The sequence below is a fragment of the Tinamus guttatus genome, unplaced genomic scaffold (genome assembly GCF_059628265.1).
Source record: "Tinamus guttatus ecotype Peru unplaced genomic scaffold, ASM5962826v1 Tinamus_guttatus_pri_ptg000394l, whole genome shotgun sequence".
Lineage (NCBI taxonomy): Eukaryota > Metazoa > Chordata > Aves > Tinamiformes > Tinamidae > Tinamus > Tinamus guttatus.
In genome coordinates, this window is record NW_028288928.1 from 470499 (window position 1) to 493645 (window position 23147).

The 23147-nt window shown below is 38.9% G+C and overlaps 1 protein-coding gene across 2 annotated transcripts in view; it reads left to right on the forward strand.

Moving 5' to 3' along the window:
• The window catches only part of ENOX1 (ecto-NOX disulfide-thiol exchanger 1), a 134260-nt gene that overhangs the window by 87562 nt on the left and 23551 nt on the right, over nucleotides 1-23147 (forward strand). For both annotated transcript variants that reach the window (XM_088530933.1, XM_088530934.1), the window contains exons 8-9: nucleotides 5625-5809; nucleotides 20981-21088. In XM_088530933.1, coding sequence (XP_088387059.1) covers nucleotides 5625-5809; nucleotides 20981-21088 — 293 coding nt within the window. The remainder of the gene's footprint in view (nucleotides 1-5624; nucleotides 5810-20980; nucleotides 21089-23147) is intronic.

Below are 23147 nucleotides of genomic sequence, written 5' to 3' on the forward strand. Positions count from 1 at the left end.
AGCGTTTATTCAAAAATGCAATGTAGGAATAATGCTGCTTTTATCTGCTAATATCAAGTTCCCATCACCAACACCTGAGCCCTATTTATGCTGGTGATCAGATACTTAGTAACTGTCCATAAAGAAAAGAAAGTCTCATCCAAGAATGCAAGGTAATGGATCACAACCACTTTGCATATCAGAGGACCCGAGAGCCTGACATTGTTATGAAATTTGGCTGAAGAGATGCCTAGAAGTGATCAAGGTATGGCCTAGTGTCCAGAATGCTTCTTGGAGATACTGCCAAAATTTGCCTTGCACCATGCACAGAGCGTGTGTAACTGAAACTTGTACTCAGAGCTGATGTTTTACAGTGCAGTTTGAAAGTCAGCTTTGGGATGATAAGGTCCTCAAACTTCATTCAAGAGTGAGCTGGTTACTAATGGAGAAGGTCAGCTTTGATGGTTGGTGGTGGATGTGTCAAAGCTTCTCCAGCTGCTCAGCAGTGTCACTCCACCTCTGAAGCCATCAATCTTTCTGCCTGCAGTCATGGCCATGCGTCTTCACAGATGTTTGCTGGACCAAACCTTTCCTAAGTAAAGCTTTGCGGGTCAAAAATAAGTGAGGTTCCAGTAATTCCTTTTCATTTATGAAACTCTGAAAGTTTTCTCCTTCGGGGCAGCCTCAGTCTTCTCCCTTCCGCTGGCACATGCCAGCACTCACACCACACGTCATTTCTCACGCCAGTGCTTGCTTGCTTCAGTTCATACTCAATGCAAAGCTGGTCCCAATACTTTTCAGTCATCCTCCACTGCCACCTCTGCTGTTTCACCACTAGAAGTCCTTGTCCCTGGAAGTCCCTAGATTTTCCCTTAGTTTCACTGCTTGACAGTTCTCCCTGAAAAAATCTCAAATGAGGTAGAGGTTAAGGACAACTTTTATTGTTTTTCTTTATATAGTGGAACCTTGTGTCCTTACATATGTCTTCTCACACTTACTGAGTCCCCCAGGCTGAAAGTTCTTTGGAGAAGTAGCTGTGTCTTGCAAGGGTTTTTTTTGACATTGCAAGTGTTCTGCAGTGAAAATGGCCCAGACAAAAAATTACCATAATAAGAACCATCATTTTGTTGGGTTTTGTTGCTTTTCTTGTTGTTATCAAAGGGACATTTTACCATTTTAAACTATTTTCAAGTCAGGAAATTAGGATAATGGCATTAATAGAACTCCAATGGCAGTGTGGTTTGGGAATATGTTCATTTCTTTTGATCATCTCCTGGTTTCAATACATGCAAAACAAAGTTCCCCAGCCTTGAGAAAGCTAAATAGCTTAGACCAAAAATCTGAAGATAGGCAGATAAAACACAGAGGTTTTCAGTTACATGATTTACTTAAATGCCAGGTCTTTCCCTGTCTCAGAAAAAAAAAATCCAAACAAACAAACAAAAAAAAATCAATAAAAAAGAAACTTTTTGCTAATAAGACAAAAGAGGAATTAATTTACATTAGGGATTTCTACTGTTGTTGCTACTGCTTGCTTACTTTTTTTAAGATAGTATTTCCAGATTTTTGTGGACTAACAAGCTACTGGACATACATTTCAACTAAAAATCTTGCCAATATGCAAAATATTAATTTGTCATTAGTATTTACTGCAGTGTTATTTGGATATCACCTAAAAAATGTACAGCCCAAGTGTATAATGACAGAAGTGGCTGAAATTTTTGAATTTCCTCTAAATTCTGTAATAAATAGCTGTATTCTGAAATTTGTTATTTCCATGCCACTATCACATGAGTCATAAATGCTAAAGCTATGCTGCATTGTCTGCTAAGACTTACTGCACATTGGCACCAGGGGGAATTATTATAGATTAAGTTAAATTTAATCACAGAGTACCAGCTCAAAATAACAGGCATAAATCAGAGCTGCTCATTAGTAAAGCACACGTCTAACCTTATCTGAGAGAGATGCCCTAGAAAGGCAAAGTCACTGTTTGCTTCCTCTGAGTCAATAACTGTGCTCTTGGATTTTAGTGGATTTCTGATCAGACTGTCTCACTGCTTAGGTCTAACCTCGCTCCTGACCTGGCTCCACCAGATGGAGACGGTGTTTGTCACTGAGTTTCCCCAAATTGCATCTAGCACTTCTGCCTTGACACAGGCAAATCCCACTAACGGTTTAGGTGTCCCCGAACCCAGTTTCCCCTGTTCACATATGCCTAATCTTCCTCCACCTCTTTCTCTTCAAATAGACAGTGAAGGTATCATCACTTTGCATCCCTCCCTGTAAGTCCTGCACACCGCGTCTTGGGCAAGCTGCCAGCTGTGCTTGCTTAGGTGCAAATATTCTCTTCCATTTGCAGCACAGGCAGCTACTTGGGATTCTGGTCAGAGGTTTCTTTTGATTTAGTTTCCTTCAATAGAGCTATTCTGTAAATTCTTTCAACTTTCATTGTCTTTACCCTGAGAAGCTTTTTAGCATGTTTCACAGAGGGATTCTGTAGATGAGTATCTAAACTACTGATTTTAAAATGGCATAAAAAGATGGATTGAGAGGAGCTGAGTAAAGTTAAGAGCCTGAAACATTTTTTTAACAAAAAAAAAAAACATTAATCAGTTTTATCAATGAGTAAAAAAAATTGGAAATTTTGAAAATGATTTTTTAAGGTGGATTTCATTTTCTTTAAAAGTCAGTCTCTTTTTCAAAGCAGTATTCAACGAATACTATTCAAGAATTCTATATGGATGAATTTTAATTAGACTGTTTAATTTGGCAAAGAATACATGGCTCTGAATCCAGGATGATTTATATTTTAATTTACTAAAATACAATATCTTAAAATCACGGTTTGTTTAGGTCAACACAAAGAATATTTTGGTTTTGTTTAAAACAGTTAGTCGGTGCTAAAAGAAATGGACCCCAAGATTCACCAGATGTATTTATTTGTTTTATTCTCCACTTCACGACTTCTTTGTTAATCACCTTGACTTCAGATAGTAGGGAACCCCTATTTGAAGCTTTAAATTATATAGTAAAAGAACAATATAAATGAACTCCATATAGTTTTTGGACTCTTTTCTGTAATTTGTTCATATGAAAGGCTGTTACATTTTAGTATACTGATGCTGTGTGTATTGCATTCTCCTTATATAAGGGCATATTTCTACCACAGTCTCTGTCTTTAGTTTCTAAATATGAATGGCTAGGCAGATTTTCAGAACAATACTGATATGTGTTTTGGACACCTCTGAGTATACTAACAAATGTCTCAAACTTAACTCTCACTCGCATACTTCACATTGTCTGGAATATATTATCATCTATTAGTCCAATTTGCTACCTCTGTAGTAGGCTCCCCACCATGTCCCTAGTCCCACTCAATAGCCTGAATTACCCAGGAGGTAAAGAGGAGAAGGAATTGCACCATGGCTTGACTGATAAACTATTCCATGGCAGCTTTTAGCAGATAAGGCAGCTTGAACTTCAGCTGAATATAGGTCCTAACTTCCTCCTATCCTCCTTTCAGTTGAGGCAGTGATTAGAATGTAGGGCTTACCCCCTTCATCTCTATGGGAGCATTCTGAAGTTTTTTCAGGTCTAGCTTCTAGTTATTGCTTCGAAGACCCTGTTAAAACATAAATACCTCCATGTTTATCTTCTTTGATGCCCTCAGAGAGTAGGAGAATATACAGTTTCTGGATGGAATGGAATATTGCATAATATATTTTTTAATCGGAAAGACTCTGATTGGCTGGAGGAACAGGATACAAGTGAATGTGTTATTTTGCATGGTTTTTTACCTGTAGACACTCTAAAGAGGACTCAGAGTGCAATGATAAGATTTTTGATTCAAATCTATATTCGAATTCAAAACACAATTTTTTGACTTGCTAGACTGAGGTTTTTGTTTGCTTGGACTCTTTTTATTTGTCTAGTTTGTCAGCTCTTACAAAAAAAAAAAAAAAAGAAAAAGATTTCATTTTCTGTTTGCCCATTGGACTCATCATTGCAAATTCTTGAGGGCAAATTTTGTCATAGAAGAATGATTACATGCTTTTCAGAACAATTTAATTTGATGTAACATTACAGTAACTGTTGCTAAATCTTCCAGGGAGATGCTGTAAAATAGCCAAATTAGATGCAATGTCCAATCAAAGTGTGTATTTGAATAGTAGCTAACTGTACCTTATTAAACATAATGCTTTTTTTTATTATTATTTCCAGAATAGTAAAATTTATCCAGAAAAAAAGAAATAAATTTACCCTCCCAGGGTTAATATATTTTTATTGGTAATGAAATGCTGTGACATTCTATCTAAATGGTGATCTGATTTCATAAAAACGTTGAGTCATGTTATCACAGGAAACAAGGGACTCTCTATCTCTGGAAGGTCTAGTCAAGAGAGCCCTTGCATTAAGTGGAGTTAATATACAATTTTGTGTAATTTGGAGTTTAACCATATTGTTATTGTAGGTAGACAAAAAAAGAATTCTGTAATATGAAGCCAGAAATCATTTAATCAGGAATGTAAATCACTTATGTGGTTCAGTTACCAAATGCTGATAGAATTGGTTATGGTAGATTGTTGTTTTTTAATTACAACTGCTCTGCAGTGGTGTTGTGTTATCAGGTTCCAAGAGGAAAATAGTATAGTATCATAGTTTGCTATGCCAAATGACCACTGATACTGCCAAGTATAAATACCACCAAGAGTGGGTTCTTCTGTAAGAAGATAACCACATCCCTAAAATAATGAATGCCACACTTCCCTACATATATTTATGTTCAGGTAATTTATTTAAGTAATGTTCCTCATACATGCTTTATAGCCTTTTGCCTTTTGCTGCACAAATTTCGGCTTATATTGCAGACTGTGCAAGTCATTTGGCAAATGTAATTTCCAACTCTGCATACTAATCGATTTCTTCACAAACACCTGCTATCAGTTATGATAATAAAAATGCCATTCTAAATTGAAAAGGGGCCAAATGGAGCTTCCTAAGGAAATGACTTAAGTGTCTTTCAATGTCTTTAATGTAGTAATGTTCTTGTAGTGCCAACACTTTTTTTGAGCATTTGCATTTTATATAATTTTACTCTATTACATATTTTTTCGGGCTAAATGGTTCCTCATAACCATTGCTATGAAGTAGCTCATGGGGAGACTGGAGAGGAATTTCTGTGCTTTTCCCTGGAAAGCTTTTTTTCCAGAAAACTTTACATAGTAAAAATTCCTTAGTGCAGATCTGATCGGAACATCTGGCTGCTACAGCTTTATATATATTCAACAATTGTATCAGATCCTATAACATCACAGGGAAAAGTTCTAAGTTGATGGGTACTTTTCCTTGGACTACATGCCAGTTTCTCCTTAAAATATAAGTCTAAATTTAGCAGCTGGATTACAAGTAGTGTTTGAATTATCCAGCTTTGCTTTATGGTTCCTTCCACCTCAGAAAATAACTTCCCAGTGACAGTCTTTGCCAGAACCTAATCATTTTCAGTTCTGCTAGATCTTCCCTCTGCTCTGAAATGTCTTGCTGGCTTTCAGCTCTTTTATTGTTTCCCCTGACAATGTCCTCTGCATTATTTGTAAGAAAACAATCCATTTTACTGTTTTCTTTGCATTTTCCTTTTCTCTTAGCTCTAGCTGCCCAAGCTTATGCACTTAAGGAAGAGAATGATAGTCTTCGGTGGCAGCTGGATGCCTACAGGAATGAAGTGGAGCTTCTGAAACAAGAGAAGGGACAGCACTTTCGAACAGAAGAAAGCCTTACAAAGGACCAGCAGCTGCAGTTCCTACAGCAGACGATGCAAGGCATGCAGCAGGTATGCTATGCAAGAGTAGAAAGGGGTTATTTTTCTTAGGAGAGTGTTCCATGAATCAATGCTGTGCACAAGGTTGTTCATGACTCTTGAAGGGCCCAATCCCAATTTCTTTTCAGAGTCAAAGTCTTACTGATTTTACATGGGGAAATGGGGATGAGGAATTGAGTCATTTTAGTAATCCATAAACTATAAACCCATCATTCCTTCAAGGAAACTATTTATGCTTGTTCTGCTTGGGAATGAATGAACCATTTGCCCTATTTCACTCCTCACTTACTGAGCCCAGCTCACACTAAATCTGATCAAAAGTTCAAGAAAGTTTTTATAAGGTAGCATAGCATTAATCTGCATCTTTAGGTACATCCACTTCTCTGCATTGTCTTTTATTCTGCTGACTTTTGTTTGAGGACGATTTGGACATTTGCAGCTTGTCTAGTCTGTCTGCCTGCTTACTTGATAGAAGATAGCAACATCAGTGTTATTTTCCAAGCTTTTGTTATGGATTCCAACCCATGGATGTTGTGTTTACATTCAGGCAATGCTTTAAGTGATGCAGTGCAGAAACAACACTTTTTCTTTGACTCCAGTGAGCCAGAAGGTGCAATGTGTCCTTACAGTGGGTGCTCATACAAGTTCCCTTGTTTACTCGCATGCTCCTGACGTTGTGCAAGGCAAGTCTTGGCAAGCACATCTAGACTATTGCCCCTGCTTTGTCTGAGGTATCCGTTAACACGTATGCACGTTTCATTCCACATATGCTTGTATTAACTTCTGTCCTATGCCAGCACATACGTTCACCTACAACATAACAGATCACAAGAGCAGTGTTTCAGCACACTGCTTTCTTGCTGCCTTTTTTTTTCCTCTAGAACTGAGCTTCTCACTGCAAAGACTACCTTTGCCTCCTTCATGTGTGCCCTAAAGGCACTTGTGTCCTTCCTGGTTGGTTAGATTCCAGAAGGGGACAAGTTGTACCCCATGATACTAAATTACACTGAATTCTTTTAATGACTTAAAACTTCATAGCCAGGAAACAGTCATTTCTGTATAAAATGCCTGGCTGGATTAGTGATTGTATTCCCATCAGAGAACCAGTCAAATCCAACAAATCTGAAAATCCTGCTTAACACCTAATAACAGAGCTGAAGGCATACCTAGTCAGTTCCACACATGTCTTTAGGAACATCCAAGCCCAACCTAAGCTCACAGACTTTTAACAAATTAGGGTGGTTTCTGGTATAGTGGAGTCATTCTCAACAAAATATTTGAAAGAGAAAATAAGCCATTGATCATTCATGGGGTAAAATTATTTTTGAACTCAAGAATGAAGTCTTAATCAGAATTTCTAAAGGTTTCATTGTACTTTGAGAGACGTGCCTGAGTACTGTTGATAGTCTTGTCTTTATATAAATGAATACTTTTACAAATGAAATATCACCAGCTTCATTAAATCTGCTCACATATGTAATAAATATTGGGCTAAATTTCAGTCTGATGCCAATTCTCCTTTAAAAACAGTAAAAACAGGGCAAAAACATACTAAATTAAAATACTAGAGCACTTATGCTCATTTTACACTATTAGATTTCTACTTAAAGTCTGGATGAAGGATAATCAAGTCTGTAGAATATAAATAGATTGCCATTATAGCTTCAAGCGATGTTAATATTGTAAGTAAATAACCAAGAATAAATTATTTACTTATCTTTCCATTCAACTGAACCATCAACACTGCAGACCCTATTCTTCTGAGATTTTTTATGCGCATGGTGACTTTGCAGTGGTTCTGAATTTTTCTAGTTTCCATCTTAGGGTCAAGCCGATATCCCAAAGGGATATAATTAGAGATGGCCCAAGGAGCTGGAGAAGACGTTGTAGATAATCCAGGCTGACAATGTGCTGAGGAGGGCAGCAGCACAGAAGCACCGGAGGTGGAGTTCAGAATATTTGGTGGGACATTATCAGTGAATTAAGCAGCTTCGTGATTACTGTCACGGCTTTGGATTTCAATTATTAGCCATATTTGTGACATCCCATGACCTTTTTGCTTTTCATGCAATTCATCCATGAATATTTAGAAATAAACCTTTGATTTAGGTGGACTATTTTATCACAGCTTGATTTTGTAAATGCTAAGAGCTGACAACCTCAGCTGAAATCCATCAGTAGAGCAGGTGCTCAGCATCTATGGAAATCAGTTTATGAAATATTAAACAAATATGCAGAACTTGAGTGGTAATAATTTAACAAGAAAATCTGTATTCCCTTTTATCCTTTTGTATATATTAAAATTAATTTCAGACAAGATAAACTGAATACCACTGAATTCTTGAAGCCTGAATGTACATCAACATTAAAAGCTGTATTCTCCTTTCTTCCTCTCTACTCTTCCCTGCTCTTTATAAACCTCCCCTTCTTCTAACTTTAAAAACTAGAGAATAATTGATTTGAGCTGCAGTCTGAAAAGCAGATTTATCTGAGAAAAATAGATCCATTTTTCCAATCAAAAGAACTTTTGTAAACATATTTGGTGCCAAACAGTAGCAAATAACACAACATCAATGTATTTTTAATGTACTCCCACCATCTGGCCATTTTTCAGGATTCTTTACCACATTTGGAGAACTGATGAAATGATTGTTTATTTTCTCTGCCATCACTCCTACTGCTCCAAAGTAGCATCAGTAAAATCACATAGATATTTACTTATGAAGGGTACCTTCCGGGCGGTAGTAGCAATATGCTATTTATTGTGTCTGAAAATGAAAATCCTTTGGACTAATGACATTGAACTTATGGGGTTTTGAGTCAACTTCCTCCATAAGACTGTGTCACAGTTTAATTTCATACCCACTGTGAGATCTCAAACAAATGGAAATAATGTCTTGTATCCATGGTAACAAATGAGATACACTTTACCTGAATTTGAGTTGGAAATTGAATTAACTTGTCACTGCTGCATAGGTGGTATTGCCTTCAATTTATTTCTGTATGAGAACACACATACCAAGCAGATCACTTTTTGAACGTCTCTGGTTTTTAGCAGTGTTTGGTATTCTGTAAAAAAGTCTTTGATCATAAGGAAGGATGTTTTAGGTGTAACTATTTTTATAATACCTCACAACACAGCTGTATGAAATTTTTAAATCTAGTCTCCCTTTCTAGACTGTTTTACCAGATGAATGACTATAGGTAAAGCAGAAAATATCATCTAATAGTGTTGCTTAATGTTTGCAACATATTTTCAAGTGGATATATAACCTCTCCAAATTGTAACTATTTGCATTAACATAAATCGTGTGGAGTAAAATTCTCAACAAAACATTTCAGCTTGTTCAAGAAGAAAACAAGAGATCTACATTTTACATTTTTATTGTCCAGTAAATAAAATTCTTGAGGAAACACATTTGTCACATTTATGCTTTGAAACAAGGACTCAGAATTTGATATTCAGTCAGTATTGAGTCAATGATGAGGTTCCCACATCCTTTCAAAGATCTGCCTTAAATCAGCAAAGCTACAAGCCTTTGAAAAATCTCACCTACTTAGAAGATGGCACTGATTAGCACTAGTCTTTGCAACTTTTACCTTTTTACTCAGTATACAGATTTATTCATAAACCATCTCCATAACACAGCCACCAGTGCAATATTGTAAGGCTCAAGTTGGTCCTAACCCCACGAGCATAGCTCAGGTCCTGCAAATATTCTAGTTCCTTTAACGTCAATCTCTGCTATAACTAATTAGCTCCACTTTTTCATCAGGCTTACTCAGCCGAGGTGTGATACCATGCTTGCACAGCTGTACTGCTTCCTGGCAAGCTTGTTTGCCAATAGTTTGGGAATTCTACGCAATGCTTTGCTGCATGGTGTAAATATTCCATGAGCATGTTCTTTCCCCTCACAAGGCCCATATGGGCTGAAATGCGCCAGGGTGTATTTTGGATGTTTAAGAGGCAACTCAGTGCCCAGTCCCCAAGGGCTCCTGATTCATTAGCTGGGCTCATGCACCAATAGCGCTCGCTCCCCTTCGTTGGTGGTGGCACATGAGGGCCTAGTCATGGGGTCACTACACAAGGAGGGGACACGTGTGGGCACCTGGTGTCAAATCAGTGCTTGGAGTGAAAAGCAAAAGCAGTAGGAAGAGTCCTGGGTGGAAGGCACAGAGCTGATATAAGTCACTGCTGCTAGTAACTGCACTAGCCCTGGATGTCTCAGCAGGAGGTTCACCAGATTCTGACCAATCTAATGACCCACATGGATGTCACTTTGATGCAGTGTGACAAAAGCACTCCTTTATCTTATCTTTTTTTTTTTTTTTTTTTTTTTTTTTTTTTTTTTTTTTTCCCCAAGTGGCATAAATTTCACTCAAACAAAGATTCAGACTGCAAACCTGAGCACTCAGAAACCAGGAACTGCCAGAACTACTGCCTGTATGTTTTACTTCATAGATCTCAGGAACTCTTCCTCACTCAGTGCTCCAGACAGAGTACAAAATAAATCATCAGCTATTCAATATTTTCCTATTTTCATTGCTCTGTGTGCAACACGGGGTCTTACTGCGAAGGCCACATTTCTCCTGACATTTCCTACCTGCTGAGTTTTAACTTTTACAGTTTACTTAGCATTTAGCAAGTGCAATAAGTAGCACATGCATCTGAGAATTATATGCCTCATTTGAAAGGTCTTTGGTAAATACCCGGTGACTCCAGCAATTGTTTCAGGCTTTCAAAATGCATGCTCATCCAGGGAGGGGTGTTCTGTGGCATGCTTTATGATCTGGAGAGTTATGGGCTGGAGGGTGAGCAAACCTGCTAGAATACATTCCAGATCCCTCCTCATACTTGCTGCTCCCCCAGAGGGAAGATGGCCAGTGTACACATTTGGTGACCAAGAGTATGGTATGCACATTACCTCCTCAGTAAAGACGGTCACAGAGCACCAGATTGGGCTACTCTTGTGTGAATGTGTTGGCACAAGGCTGTGTCTCTGTCCATGTTCTAAGCAAGACAAAATACATCTAATATAGAGCTAGGAAACTTTTAACTAGGAAAATAGCTAATGTTGACCTCATTGTGCTGCCTTTGAAATGAGCAGTATTTCTACCTTTCCTTTCCTCCACCAGAGCAGAGCTAACACCAGGCCAGGTTCAAATCTCCTTGCAGAGTTAACAAATTTCTTTCCAAGAAAGATGACATGCTTAAGTCTTTCCTGTCTTATCCTTTCTGAAAAGGTTATCACAAAATCACAGAATCAGAATCACAGAATGGTTGCAGTTGGAAGGGACATCTAGTCCAACCTCCCTACTCAAGCAGGGATACCTAGAGCACACGGCACAGGGTCCAATCCACCATCTGTTAAATTCCTGCAAACCTTAGCTGGTTTTTAGCTCTGCAGCTCTCAGATGCTTCACTGTTCATTCACATTCATTCCTTCCTTTCACATGCAACCCTTCCAAAATGGCAAAAGTCACAGACGTATTTGTAGATGGCTGAAAACTGATGAATTCAGTGCCACGGGGGTGCCATGACCAATAGTGACCATTCACCTTTAAGTATACATGAGCTAACTGCAGTTTAATGCTGAGATGAACATCACTGTCAGGTAGATGGAGCATGTTATAGTTACATTTATTAATATATTCTGAATGCAGAGTGGCTTTGTAATCTTTTTTTATCCACCTACCTTGAGCTCCCCAAACATCAGCACACAACCTACCAAATGTATTTATGCACAACTATAAACTGATTCTTCTCCAAATGTGGCATTAAAGAATAGAGTAAAGAGAGAAAAAAAATACTCTCTATGTTTGCTTTCTACTTGATGAATAAATAGACCACAATAATTAAGTTGGAAATATTTCTACTACTCTCACCATAGGAATTCCGATTAGGATTTTTCCCATAAAAGTGGCACTGGGATAATGGTAATATTAATCATCATAGATAATTTTTTGAAGGAGATAGATAAGAGATAAATGCAATGGATTGCAGCCAGTGCCTGGAAGTTTTCTTCCAGGCCTGTCTCTTATCTTCTTCTCTTCACACAGTTGATATTTGGAATCAGGTAAGAAATATCCCTTTCAAGACAGGGAGAAATGTTCCCCTATATATTCTCTTTATTCCTCTGTTCTTTTCAGGACTCTGTGCTGTACTGAATGCATTTTAACTTTCAGAAAATACTTAGTCCTTCTGATTATATTTTTTAAAAAAGAGCAGCTGGCAATTAAGTGCTAATTATTTACCAGTTCTCAGTCAAGCCAAATGGGTTCTCCTCTGCATTTAGCAAGATTTCCTTATTGAAAGTAGTGTTTAATATTCTACTTCTGCCACCACCACTTCAGCAGTATTAGAGAAAGAGTGAATAAGGACCTGCAGATGCTTTAAGCACCGTATTCTCTGTAGTTGCTCTGAAAGTGATGAAATGGTGGAGAACTATTGTAGCATCTTGCCTGCTTTCACTGGTAGAGCTAAACAGAGAGTGACAGCACAAATAAGCACATCGGAGAGAAATAATCTTGTGCACACATTTCATTTCAAATACAAAACAAATCTACTGGTATCTGCATTGACACGATAATGTAGTCTTGTATTGGTGAAGTACGCTTCTCGTAAGTTCTACAGTGTAGCAATTGTACACGAATTCTTTAAAAGGTTCCTAAATACTAGTGATGTCTTGACGATTACACAGTTTCCAAAAGCATTTGATGTTTTCATTACTAGGAACTCTGTTTCAGTGAGAATAATACAGGACAAATTGACTCTCTTCCCTGATGTCATTTGTTCTCCTAGCCAAAATGTGTCAGGTTTTTTTTTTTTATTATTCTCCTTTAAAAAGAATTAAGTGTTTCTTCTTGAATATGGAAACCAAAATTTTTAAAAAAGAGAGATTTGTTTTGCCAAGAAGGAAAGTGCTTTATCATGAACTTTTGCTGTCCATGAAAGAATAGACGTACTCATACAGTTCAAATGCTGTTGCCTGGTCAGGTGGTTATTGGCAGTGGATGGCTAAAGGTAGAAGGCTGGAGAAGAGAACATTGCTATGAACGGATGATTGTGTCTTCTTTTGATTGTGGGTCATACCTGGCACCAAGTGGTTGGCTTGTAGAACAGGGCAAAAGCCCTCTTCCTTTGATCAGGATCAGAGCAAATTGCAAGTCCATCTGTTCACTCACCTGTTGCTAGTAAAAGTCAAGGACTATCTAATATGCCAGTCACCTCTTTTAACAAAGGTAGATGGGAACTTTACCGAGAAGGTGTACTGAGGTTTTTTGTTGGCCAAACTTCTCTCTTCTGCCAGACACCATCAAAATTAAAGACCTCCTGTAATCTGCTGTGCGATTCAGAGATCAGAAAAGGATCCCTGATACTAGGATTAAGTAGCTACGTAGATATTAATAGATACTAGCAAGATGGAAGGACTACACTTGTGGGAGGAGGGACTGATACTTTAAGGTCCCTAAGGTCATAGACTCTTTCCCTTGTTTTTCTGGAATGGCCCATAACTGTCCAAAGAAAATTTGACTTTCTTGACTGGAACAAGAAATATGCCTAAAACTTACTTGATAAAAGTTGTAGCCTGATTTCTAAAAGTCAGCCATGTTCTCTGTTAGTACACTGTTCAACCTAAATACAACCTCTTGAATTACTATGCCTCATAGAAACAAAATAAATGAAATCTGATTATCTGTTAACTATTAAATATTCATTAAAATCACAGAATAGGGTAAGTTAGAAGGACCTTTGTAGGTCACATATGCCAATCCCCTGCTCAAAGCAGAGTCAGTTTTGGACTTGTATCAAGTAACTCGAAGTCTTGTCCAGCTGAGTTTATTTCCAAGAATGTGGAGACTTTCTAAGCCCTTGTTCCAGTGTTTGGCTACCCTCACTATGAAATGGTTTTCTTGTATGTAGTAGAATTTTTCCTGTTTCAGTCTGTGTCTGTTGTCTGTCAGTCTTTCACTGTACATCTCTGAGTAGAGCCGCACTCATCTTCTCCGCTACCTCCCTTTGAGTATTTTCAGTATGTCATTTGTCTGTCTTCTGGTTTGCTCTTTATTGGGGTTCAGTCCTGCCTGCTCTTGTTCTGAGTGCAGCTCTGGACCTCTTCAGTCCATCTGGTAGCAGGGGGAGGAGAGGACAGCAAACATCTCCCTAAGGAAGCTTGGGTAGTGGCCCAATAAATCCTCACTCATCAGGTATGTCTAGTGCCCTGTCCCCTCCTTAGGGGTTTCACCTGCTAACATGGAGCAAACACATTTAGCATGAATTTAGCATCAGGAAATCTCACTTTACAAGTGGGTGCCTGACAAGCAGGAGCTGTGTTGTTGATTCACATGCAGCTTTTCATGAGCTCAGGCCCAGATTTTGGAGATCAGGGCTTGGACAGTATTATGGTAGCAAACCCCAAGATCCATCCTAATGATGTCATCCTTATAATTCATATGATACACAAGGATCCTGAGAGATGGGAGGGCTGAGAAACATTGTTCTATTACATAATGTTTCATTTTACTCCCTCAAAAAACCCACAATCACATTCTTTGTTTTAATCATGCCTTGTCATACATTAGGATGACAAATACATTACCGTTAGTGTGGCAACATGGCTAGCATCCTTGAGGGCTCATTTCTAAAGCTTCTTTGACTTGTCTTTCACGTTCTTCTGTTTCCTTGGTGATTTGTCTGGCCTCATCAGTGTCTTGTTACTAATGCATATTTGCTCAGCTGGGAAGTCAATTTCTCATTATTCAAGTCTGCCATGTGCTGGCCATTTGTGATATAAAATCTTGTCTTAAAAACAGAGAAAAACAACCTTAGAGCTAGTCTACGGAAGTATTGACAGAGGTATCTGTAATTTTATTTTGCAATAGATTATGTACCTGAGGTGTCATTTGACTCATTATTTCTCTACCTTCTGCGACATGAGGATTCTGCCAAGAAAAATTTACCATGCCCTCCCCCCATTTATTTGTAAATAGTTTCATAGACTTTTGAAACACATTTTCCCTTGCTGATATTTGCCCTTTTCCACTTGGCAAACTCTAACTTCTTTTTCTTTCTATAAAATAAAAATGGAATTGACACAGTGAGGTTTGCTTTGAGAGGGGTAGAAGATAAAAAGACAGAAGAATAGAACTCATAGAACTCAGAAATTGCTAGCCTGAGTGGGCTGTCATAATTTTTAGGTGGTTTCTGAGGTCCTTTCAATGCCTATAATTTAGTACTTTTTAGATCTCTAATTCCAGTGTATTATAGGAGAAATGGTTGCCCCTGTTACATAAGAACTGCTTCCCAAAGTTAGTGTTTATTATTCAAGCCTTAGTTTCTTCAGGACTGAAAATTATAACCTTGGGTGGAATCTAGCCTGCCTATTTCAGGCACATCATTTTAGGCACCTAGTGAATTAGAATGACCCTTTTTCCTGCATAGGGATGTACAAATACTTCCTATAGGTAGATAATGGGGAATAGTATGTTGCCAATCAAATACTACATGGACAGGGAAATTCATTTTGCTTAAGTTCACTAGGTGTCTAAGATGTCCATGCAACTGAGTTGACTTTGTTAGGCTGAGTAACACCATCCCTCTCCGACTGATGTTGTCATTTTTGAAGTGTTTGCCACAGATCTTTTCTGGACACCCTGTAGTTACTCCAGAAACTGGAGGAAGAGACTGTGCTCCCTTCCTGTGACTGAACTGGACAGGTTTGCTGCAACTGTTACCTGTGATCAAAGTCAGTGCTCCCACCTCAGAGATGCTCTTTTGTCTGATCTTCTTTACTTCTCTTTCTTTTAAGATCTTTGGAACCTTTTCATATTTCTTTTCAAGCAGCGGTAGAGAAAGCCATCTCCAAAATAGCAGGGGCAGGACCATTCAGCTGTATAACTGTTAAACTTGTGGCAAATGCTGGTTTTCCTTTTTTATTATTCTGTCAGCCTTACAGTATCTTAAGTACAGCCTCAGGCTTTGTGGTCTCTTCTGATCTGGCCCAATTTCATAGAATACTAAGCCGATGGCTTCACGCTGGAAACCATGCTTTCCTTGTGAGGGACTTCTCTGTCTTTCTAAGCAGTGTGTGTGCCTGCACTTGTACACACGTCCATAATTTATATTTAAAAGTATACATGTAACGCTGCCTTTTGGGGAGAAATTAAAAGCTGCAGGCAGGGAGGAGAAGAGGAAAGAAAAGGAGTGTTTCATGACTGCACAGTGATAGGAAACAGCAAGCTATTACTTTGCCCTTAGGGATTCTCATATATTTTGAGTCATTGTGTGTTGTTCACTGTTAGCATTCTTGGCCACCCTGGCACCACATTGTACATAGTCTGAGTAATTCAGCTGCCTTCCATAATGCCATCTATATTTAATGCTTCAGATGCTGTGCAGATTGGTTTAAGATGGTAATTTTCTGTCTGCACGTTTGATATCTCCGAAATACTGAACTGCTGCTGATAGAGATTCAGCATTGGAGGTAGGAACATGGTAAAAAACAGAACAAAACATACACACGTACACTCTTCCCTCCCATATAAAGAAATTAGCTACCCACTTATGTGCAGGCAAGAAGTTGGTTCTCATGAATGAAACAAGCTTAGCACTGGAGAGTGATGTTTTGTTTCTCTGCAGAGCAGCTCCAAGGCTGATGCTGGAAACAAGCAAGCTGTCTTGCATTGTTTGCCTAAAATACATAGATTTAGCTCTGGAGATACCACCTGCGGGTGCATTGTGTCTCCTTTCCTAGCTTCTCTCTGGAAATGCCAATAATGAGCTACCAGTGATGTCTACCTGAACCTGGCCTGAACCTATCCCAGTATTCCATCTTTTAGAGACCACCTGGCAGCCACCGTGACAAATGGCTGTGGTTGCCTCTAGGCCAGTTGAGCTTGCCAGTTGAGACTGGTGCCAGTGAAGCTCTGGGTTGTGTGGATGCCTTGCTGCAGGATACTCAGAGTTGTTCCTGTGAAGTACCTCATTGACATTGCACAACATTCTCCGGACCCCTTTCATGTACCAGTCAGCCCTGGACACACTTCTCTAGTGATTTCAGAAGCTGACTTCTTCCTTTTTTCTTACTCATCTATCCTGGAGAGGCTCTTTCAGGGTGCAGTGTTTCACATTCTCTGACTTTTCTCAAAAGTCCTGTGCTCACAACCACTCTGCCTAAATCATTTTTTTTTCAGGTCAGATTTTGTATGGATTGTCACAGAACCACAGAATCACAGAATGGTTAAGGTTGGAAGGGACCTCTAGTGAGTCCCTGCTCCAGCAGGGACACCTAGAGCATGTGGCACAGGGTGGCATCCAGGCGGGTCGGAAGATCTCCAGAGAAGGAGACTCCACAACCTCTCTGGGCAGCCTGTTCCAGGGCTCTGTCACCCTCACAGGAAAGTTCTTCCATATGGAGGTGGAACTTCCTGTGTTTCAACTTACACTCGTTACCCTTCATCCTGTCACCGACCACCACGGAGAAGAGCCTGGCCCCATCCTCCCTACAATCACCCCTCAGGTACTTGAACATGTTGATGAAATCTCCTCTCAGCCTTCTCTTCTCCAGGCTAAACAGGCCCAGCTTGCTTAGTCTTTCCTCATATGATTATGTGCTCTGGCAGAAGGCTACAGCCAACCTCTTCGCTTCCCACCATGGACACGTGCTACAGCAAAGATAGTAGATTGCAGAATTCCATCTCCACTAGGAGATGCTTCTTTGCCTCCTGTCACTGGGATCTTGGCTCAGGGAATAAATTTTTGCATAACTCGCATAACAGAGACCCAAGAATTACATGAAACTTCAAAAACACTGATCTGTAAGACAACAGCAAAATGTTGTAACCAAGGGTGTAACCAAGAAGTCTTTCCTTTCCCTGAGAACTGAGGAAATGCTGATGACAGAGAATGCCATATCTTTGCCATAAAGTTTGGGGATACCAGGCCTTCGGAAAATGGCCAGAGATGTGAGGTGAGATTGAAGGAAGGAATATTTTGATAGCAAAGGAATATTTTCTGCTGGAAGAAGCTCCAAGACAAGCCATCAGGACAAAACAGGTGGAAACAGGGTAGTAAATGTTGTGTGTTGGTGAGTAGGGGGAAGGTCTGGCAGAAAGCTAGATGACATGGTGAAGAAGGAGAAACAGGATCAGATAGCACAAGCAGTAAAAAAGCAAATCAGACTCATTTTTAATTTTAATTGATTGTAATATACATTTGCAAGTAATCTGAAAGGCAGAAAAAAAGTCTATAGGATCAATTTTTAATAAGCACATTTATGTGAAAAACAAAATAATTCTGAATAATTAAATATCAGCATCCTGGCATCATTCCTTACAATGTTTATGGAGTGGCTGTCTGTTTGCAAGTGGGCATGACAACAGTCCCTTTTATGAAACTTGCTTCATTTTTCCCAGTATAAGATCCGTATTTGATTTGCTTTTAATTTTGCCCAACTTTGTGTTTTTGTGCCAAATTTTTTCATGCCAGTCATCTGTCTCAGACTGATATTTTTTTGAGTCAAAGCTACTTTGTCATTTCTCAAAATAAGAGTAAAAGGAAAAAATAAGTTGCTTGACAGGTATAATTTTCAGTTATAACTTCTTCATAGTGGCATCAGCCACCCAGGAAAAAGAGATCTCAGCACCTGACCCATGCAAAATGAGTAGGTTCTGCAGCTTTCAGAGAGGGAAGGAAAAGAAATGGAGGTCAAACGTCCATGGAACGGCATCAAGCAGTTGCAGTTCTGACATTTGGGGGGTTCAATGGGAAGGTCCCAGTGCTGTGAAACCTTACATGTGACTGGGAATGTGGTGCTGTAGTTATAGATACTGCCTTTTCTAGCCCCATGAAAAAAAAGACCTTTCAAGGTCCTTCAAGGTCATAGCCTGTGCATATACAAGCCTTAAATAGTTGACAATTTAGCCAATTTAGCCATTGAAACGTGGAATTTTTGTCTCATATCCAGTGCTTCCCAACTCATACTGTGACCAGAATATTTGCAGTTTTCTACCATGGGGAAATTGAGCACATTGGATGTTTTCCTGCTGCTCTTGCCTGATCTAGAGCCAAGTACAAGGATGCAGAGCAGTGAGAAGCTCTCCCTGTGCTTTCAGTAACTGTCTTCTACTTTCTGCTGAGCTCAGGCAGTTTTGGAAGTTGTCTCCTCAAACACAAAACAGATGAAGTCAGGATCAAAGGAAGAGGGATATAATTGGACTAAATCACAGTGGGAGATGTGAGATTGGAGCAGTGGCAGCTTGAGAGCTGATCTGCTGTACATAGGAATTGTCCATGGGAGAACCATGGTAGGGTAGGATAGGGAAGGGAGTTTCAATCTTACTGACAGCTATGTAACAAGGTCACCCTGGAAGTGAGACTTGATCTCCGTTTACGACAGGCATTAAATAATGGAAAGACTTTCCTTAGCAGAGGGCTTAAAACTCACTTGAGGTCTTCTAGGTGAGATTTGATATTGTTCAGACGGGTGGGCTTTAAGATGTCTCCAGAAACATGAGTAAAATCTCTGAAAAAAAAAAAAAAAGATGATGATAGCAGGTGGTGATGTCTCCTCAGTTCTGAATGTCCATTCAATCTTTTCAGAAGTTGTGGCGCAAACAGGTCCTGCGCAGTCATGCAGTCCTTCCTGTACTCCCTAATCCTAGCAGCACTGCACTAAGGCAGTGATGATTAAATCTCATGCCTCAAGATTTTCTGTTTTTCTTTCTTTTTTTTTTTTTTTTCTGGAGAACTAATGAAGGGCTTCCCCCAGTACATAGGTGGCTAGATGCATTTACAGCAAAACACTTCTTCACTGTGAGGGTGGTTGAACTTTGGAACACGCTGCTGAAAGAAGCAGTGCAGCCTCCACCAGCTGGGCTGTAGAGTGTTTAAGATACAATCAGACATATACCACCATGGATTTTTACTTCAGTAGCTGAATGACTTGACTCCAACCATCAAACTGGTGTTCACTTATGCCAGGAATACACTACCAATAGCTGTGCCAAGCCCTGAAGAGCCAAATGTTTCCAAGCTATTCTTAAAACAACCTTGGTGCTGCAACAGAGACTGAGTCCTTTGATGCCTGAGACAGTGTGCTGGGACAGGGCTTCCTTGGTTACTGGTCGGTGACTGACCAAATGCTAAACACCTGCAGCATCAGCCTGAGTCAAAGTAATGGAGTGTCAAGCAACCCGTAAAGTAAGCTTTGGATGCTTGCAAAGTGAAAGATCAGTAAGCTAAGTTATTAAAGCAAGTGTTCATTCGAGTAATCTTTAAAAAAGAGTGTAAGCAGAGCAATATGTTGCTCCAGCAATTTAGATTTTCCATTTTTGATTATGAAAGGAAAGCACCATAAACCCCCCTTTTAATCTCTCGGTTGTCTTCTCTTGCTCTTTAGCAGTGTCTAACATACATCTCAACGATACAGAAATATATAATTATTTTGGAATTAATTAAATCTACTGACCTGCTCTTGAGCGTCACAATAAATTTGTGCAGAACATAGAGCTATTCAAGATGAGAGGCTATGGACTTCTAAATATGCCCTTACATTCCAGAAATTATCTTAATAAAAATAGCTTTTGGTCATAGCTTTTTGTTTTGATGATGCAGATCAGCAGACTTCATGGCTGATATATTGATTGTAGGGTGTCAGCGATACTGATCTAATAAAATAACACATTAGAAGGAAAAAAAGGAAAGCTTTCTTCTTGGCAACTCAGTGTGGAAGCTTTCCAGAATATTGCTTTGCACAGAATGAAAATGGCTTTGGGCCAATGACTAATTATATTAAAGGACTGTGCTTTTAAATTATTTATGTACTGTAGTGTTTACCCTGGTATTATTAAAACCACGTATACTTCTACAAATAAGATTTTGGCTCAGATGAATGTGGCAGTCCCTCTGTGGGTGATATACTGTACCAAGAGTTTGTGCTTTAATGTAACAAATAGCTTAATGTACGTTAACAGATGCATTACTCGTGGAGCACTGCTGCAGAAGGAGATGCAGATGAAAATAATTTACCTCTGGTCCATTTAGGCACAGCAGATTATGCAACAATAATAAATGTAGGAGCATCCTGCAAAGCATTGTTTGAAATTAGGATTTTATCGAACTGTGGATTTAAATCCTCTTTGGATCCAGACTGTGCTAACCACAAACTTCTTTTATTTGTGCAGCAATTGCTGAGCATACAGGAAGAATTAAATAACAAAAAATCCGAACTGGAGCAAGCCAAGGAAGAGCAAACGCACACACAAGCAATGCTTAAAGTCCTACAGGAACAGGTGAGTGGTTTTGGTGGGAGATAATGGCTGGCTTAGGTTTACTGAGGAGGACTCAAGGCTTCATCTCCAAAATTCGTAGGAATCTGACCACTGACTATGCTGACCACTATGGGGAAGACATAACCATATGATGCCCAATTAGCATTTGTGAATGCAGCTGAGGGTAACTTAAGAGCTTAAGAAAATAGAGTGAAAATGGATCCTTATTTTACACTATGCAATATTGAATTTCACGTATTGAGTATTGTCTTCCTCCACATATATATCAGTGAAATGTATTTTCTGTTTGGGGAGAAATGTAGGGAGAGTTAAATATACCAGAAAAGTAAAAATATTTCAAACAAATCACATATTTCTTTTAAGGCTATTATTGAATAAAAATAGCTTAAAATGTCCTGTGTTATCTCTGCAGATGCAAATATACTAAAAATTTTATTATGATGATATTAGAAAAAAAAATTCCTCAATACACTTATTTAATGATTGAGGAACAAGTTTCTGTAAATCAGATTATTTTATTTTAGATTTCTCTGACACTGAGATGCTCTGTGACATTGGGAAGTGTATGTAATAGTTTTGTCTTAAAAGCAGAATAAAATGGGTAATTTCACACCAAAAAGGAAATCTGTAAATCTGTAAATGAAATATCATATTGTGTGTAATCACTGTGTGTGCAAATCAATATTGTGTATAAAACACATGGTGTTGACATACAAGAATCACAAAGTCACACATGTGCTGCATAGGCACAGTCTCTGCTTTGAGACTTTATTTTGTATTTTTTTGCAAAACTTTGAGCTAAAAAATGTAATGTCTTGGGTAAGTATCTGCAGTTTGCAGACTGGGGGATATGAATTGCTTGGATGGTAAAGATTTAAAGCATTGATTATTCTTACGTTAAAGATTTTTCATAGTTAATTTCTGAATATGTCTGAAAATAGGTGTATATATTTAGCACGCATATTGGGAAAAGCAAATACAAGTTCTTTTTTTTCTTTTAATGCTCATTACAAAAGCTATGTCATCATTCCACTCCTAAAATTTGTCATTCAGTATATCTAATGACAAATATATTCTAGCAATAGTTTAGATTTTGGAAAAAGAATATTTTCAAATTCATATTCTTAGCATTTATGCTTACAAAGATAACCTTGTAAATGAGAACTGATGCAACAGTGTATTATACTAAGTGCCATGAGGAATATTGTATTTGGTGACAACAGAATGCTTAAAAACATATAAGCGGTTAGATTCCTTCAGTTAATGTCACCTCGTTCGCCTTTTCACATAGCATTCAAGGTACAGTATTACAAAATACTAAAAAAAAAAAAAGAAATTATGTTATATCGCAATAGAAATTACTATGCCGCGAAAGCATATAAGGAGCTCTTGTAAAAACAGACCCAGTAGGAACCACCAGGGCAGACTTTTGAATCTCTGCAGACTCCTACTAATTGCAAATCAAATGTGCACTCATGCTAGGCAGACAGACAAAACAGTAGCTGGAAGAAAAGCACAATGGATCTGCGTTTCTCTCGAGAATTAACTTTGAAACATGCCTAAGGCCGTGGCTGCAAGTAGCCAGAATTCCTAAGCAGTGCAACACAGCTAGTGTGCCTCTCCAGCAACCCTGAACCGTTTCCAAAACTTTTCTGGAATAGCAAAAGCCCTCACAGTAATGACCCCCGCTCGCCAATGCTCACAGCTTTCCTTTACGAGCACCACAGCTCATCTGTATGTTTTATCTGCGCTGGATATTGAAAATCATATGGCAGAGTCAAGTAAATATGAGCATTTCTTGTGAAAATAAATAGCAACGGGCTCCCGCCTCGATGGAATTATTCCCGTTCGTAGTACGTTTGGTAAAATGTGCCATTTCATCTCAGATTGATCAAGCCTGTTTACACGGGGAGGTGCAGCTGTGTTTGAGCACGCTGGCCCCCAGCCATGAGCTAGTTTGCTTGGTAGCTTGGTCTGATTCTGCTGCGCTCATCCAGTCACAGGGGTCCTGCTGAGGAGGTCCTGTTTCCTCGTGCCCCGTGGTGCCCTCCTATAGCCA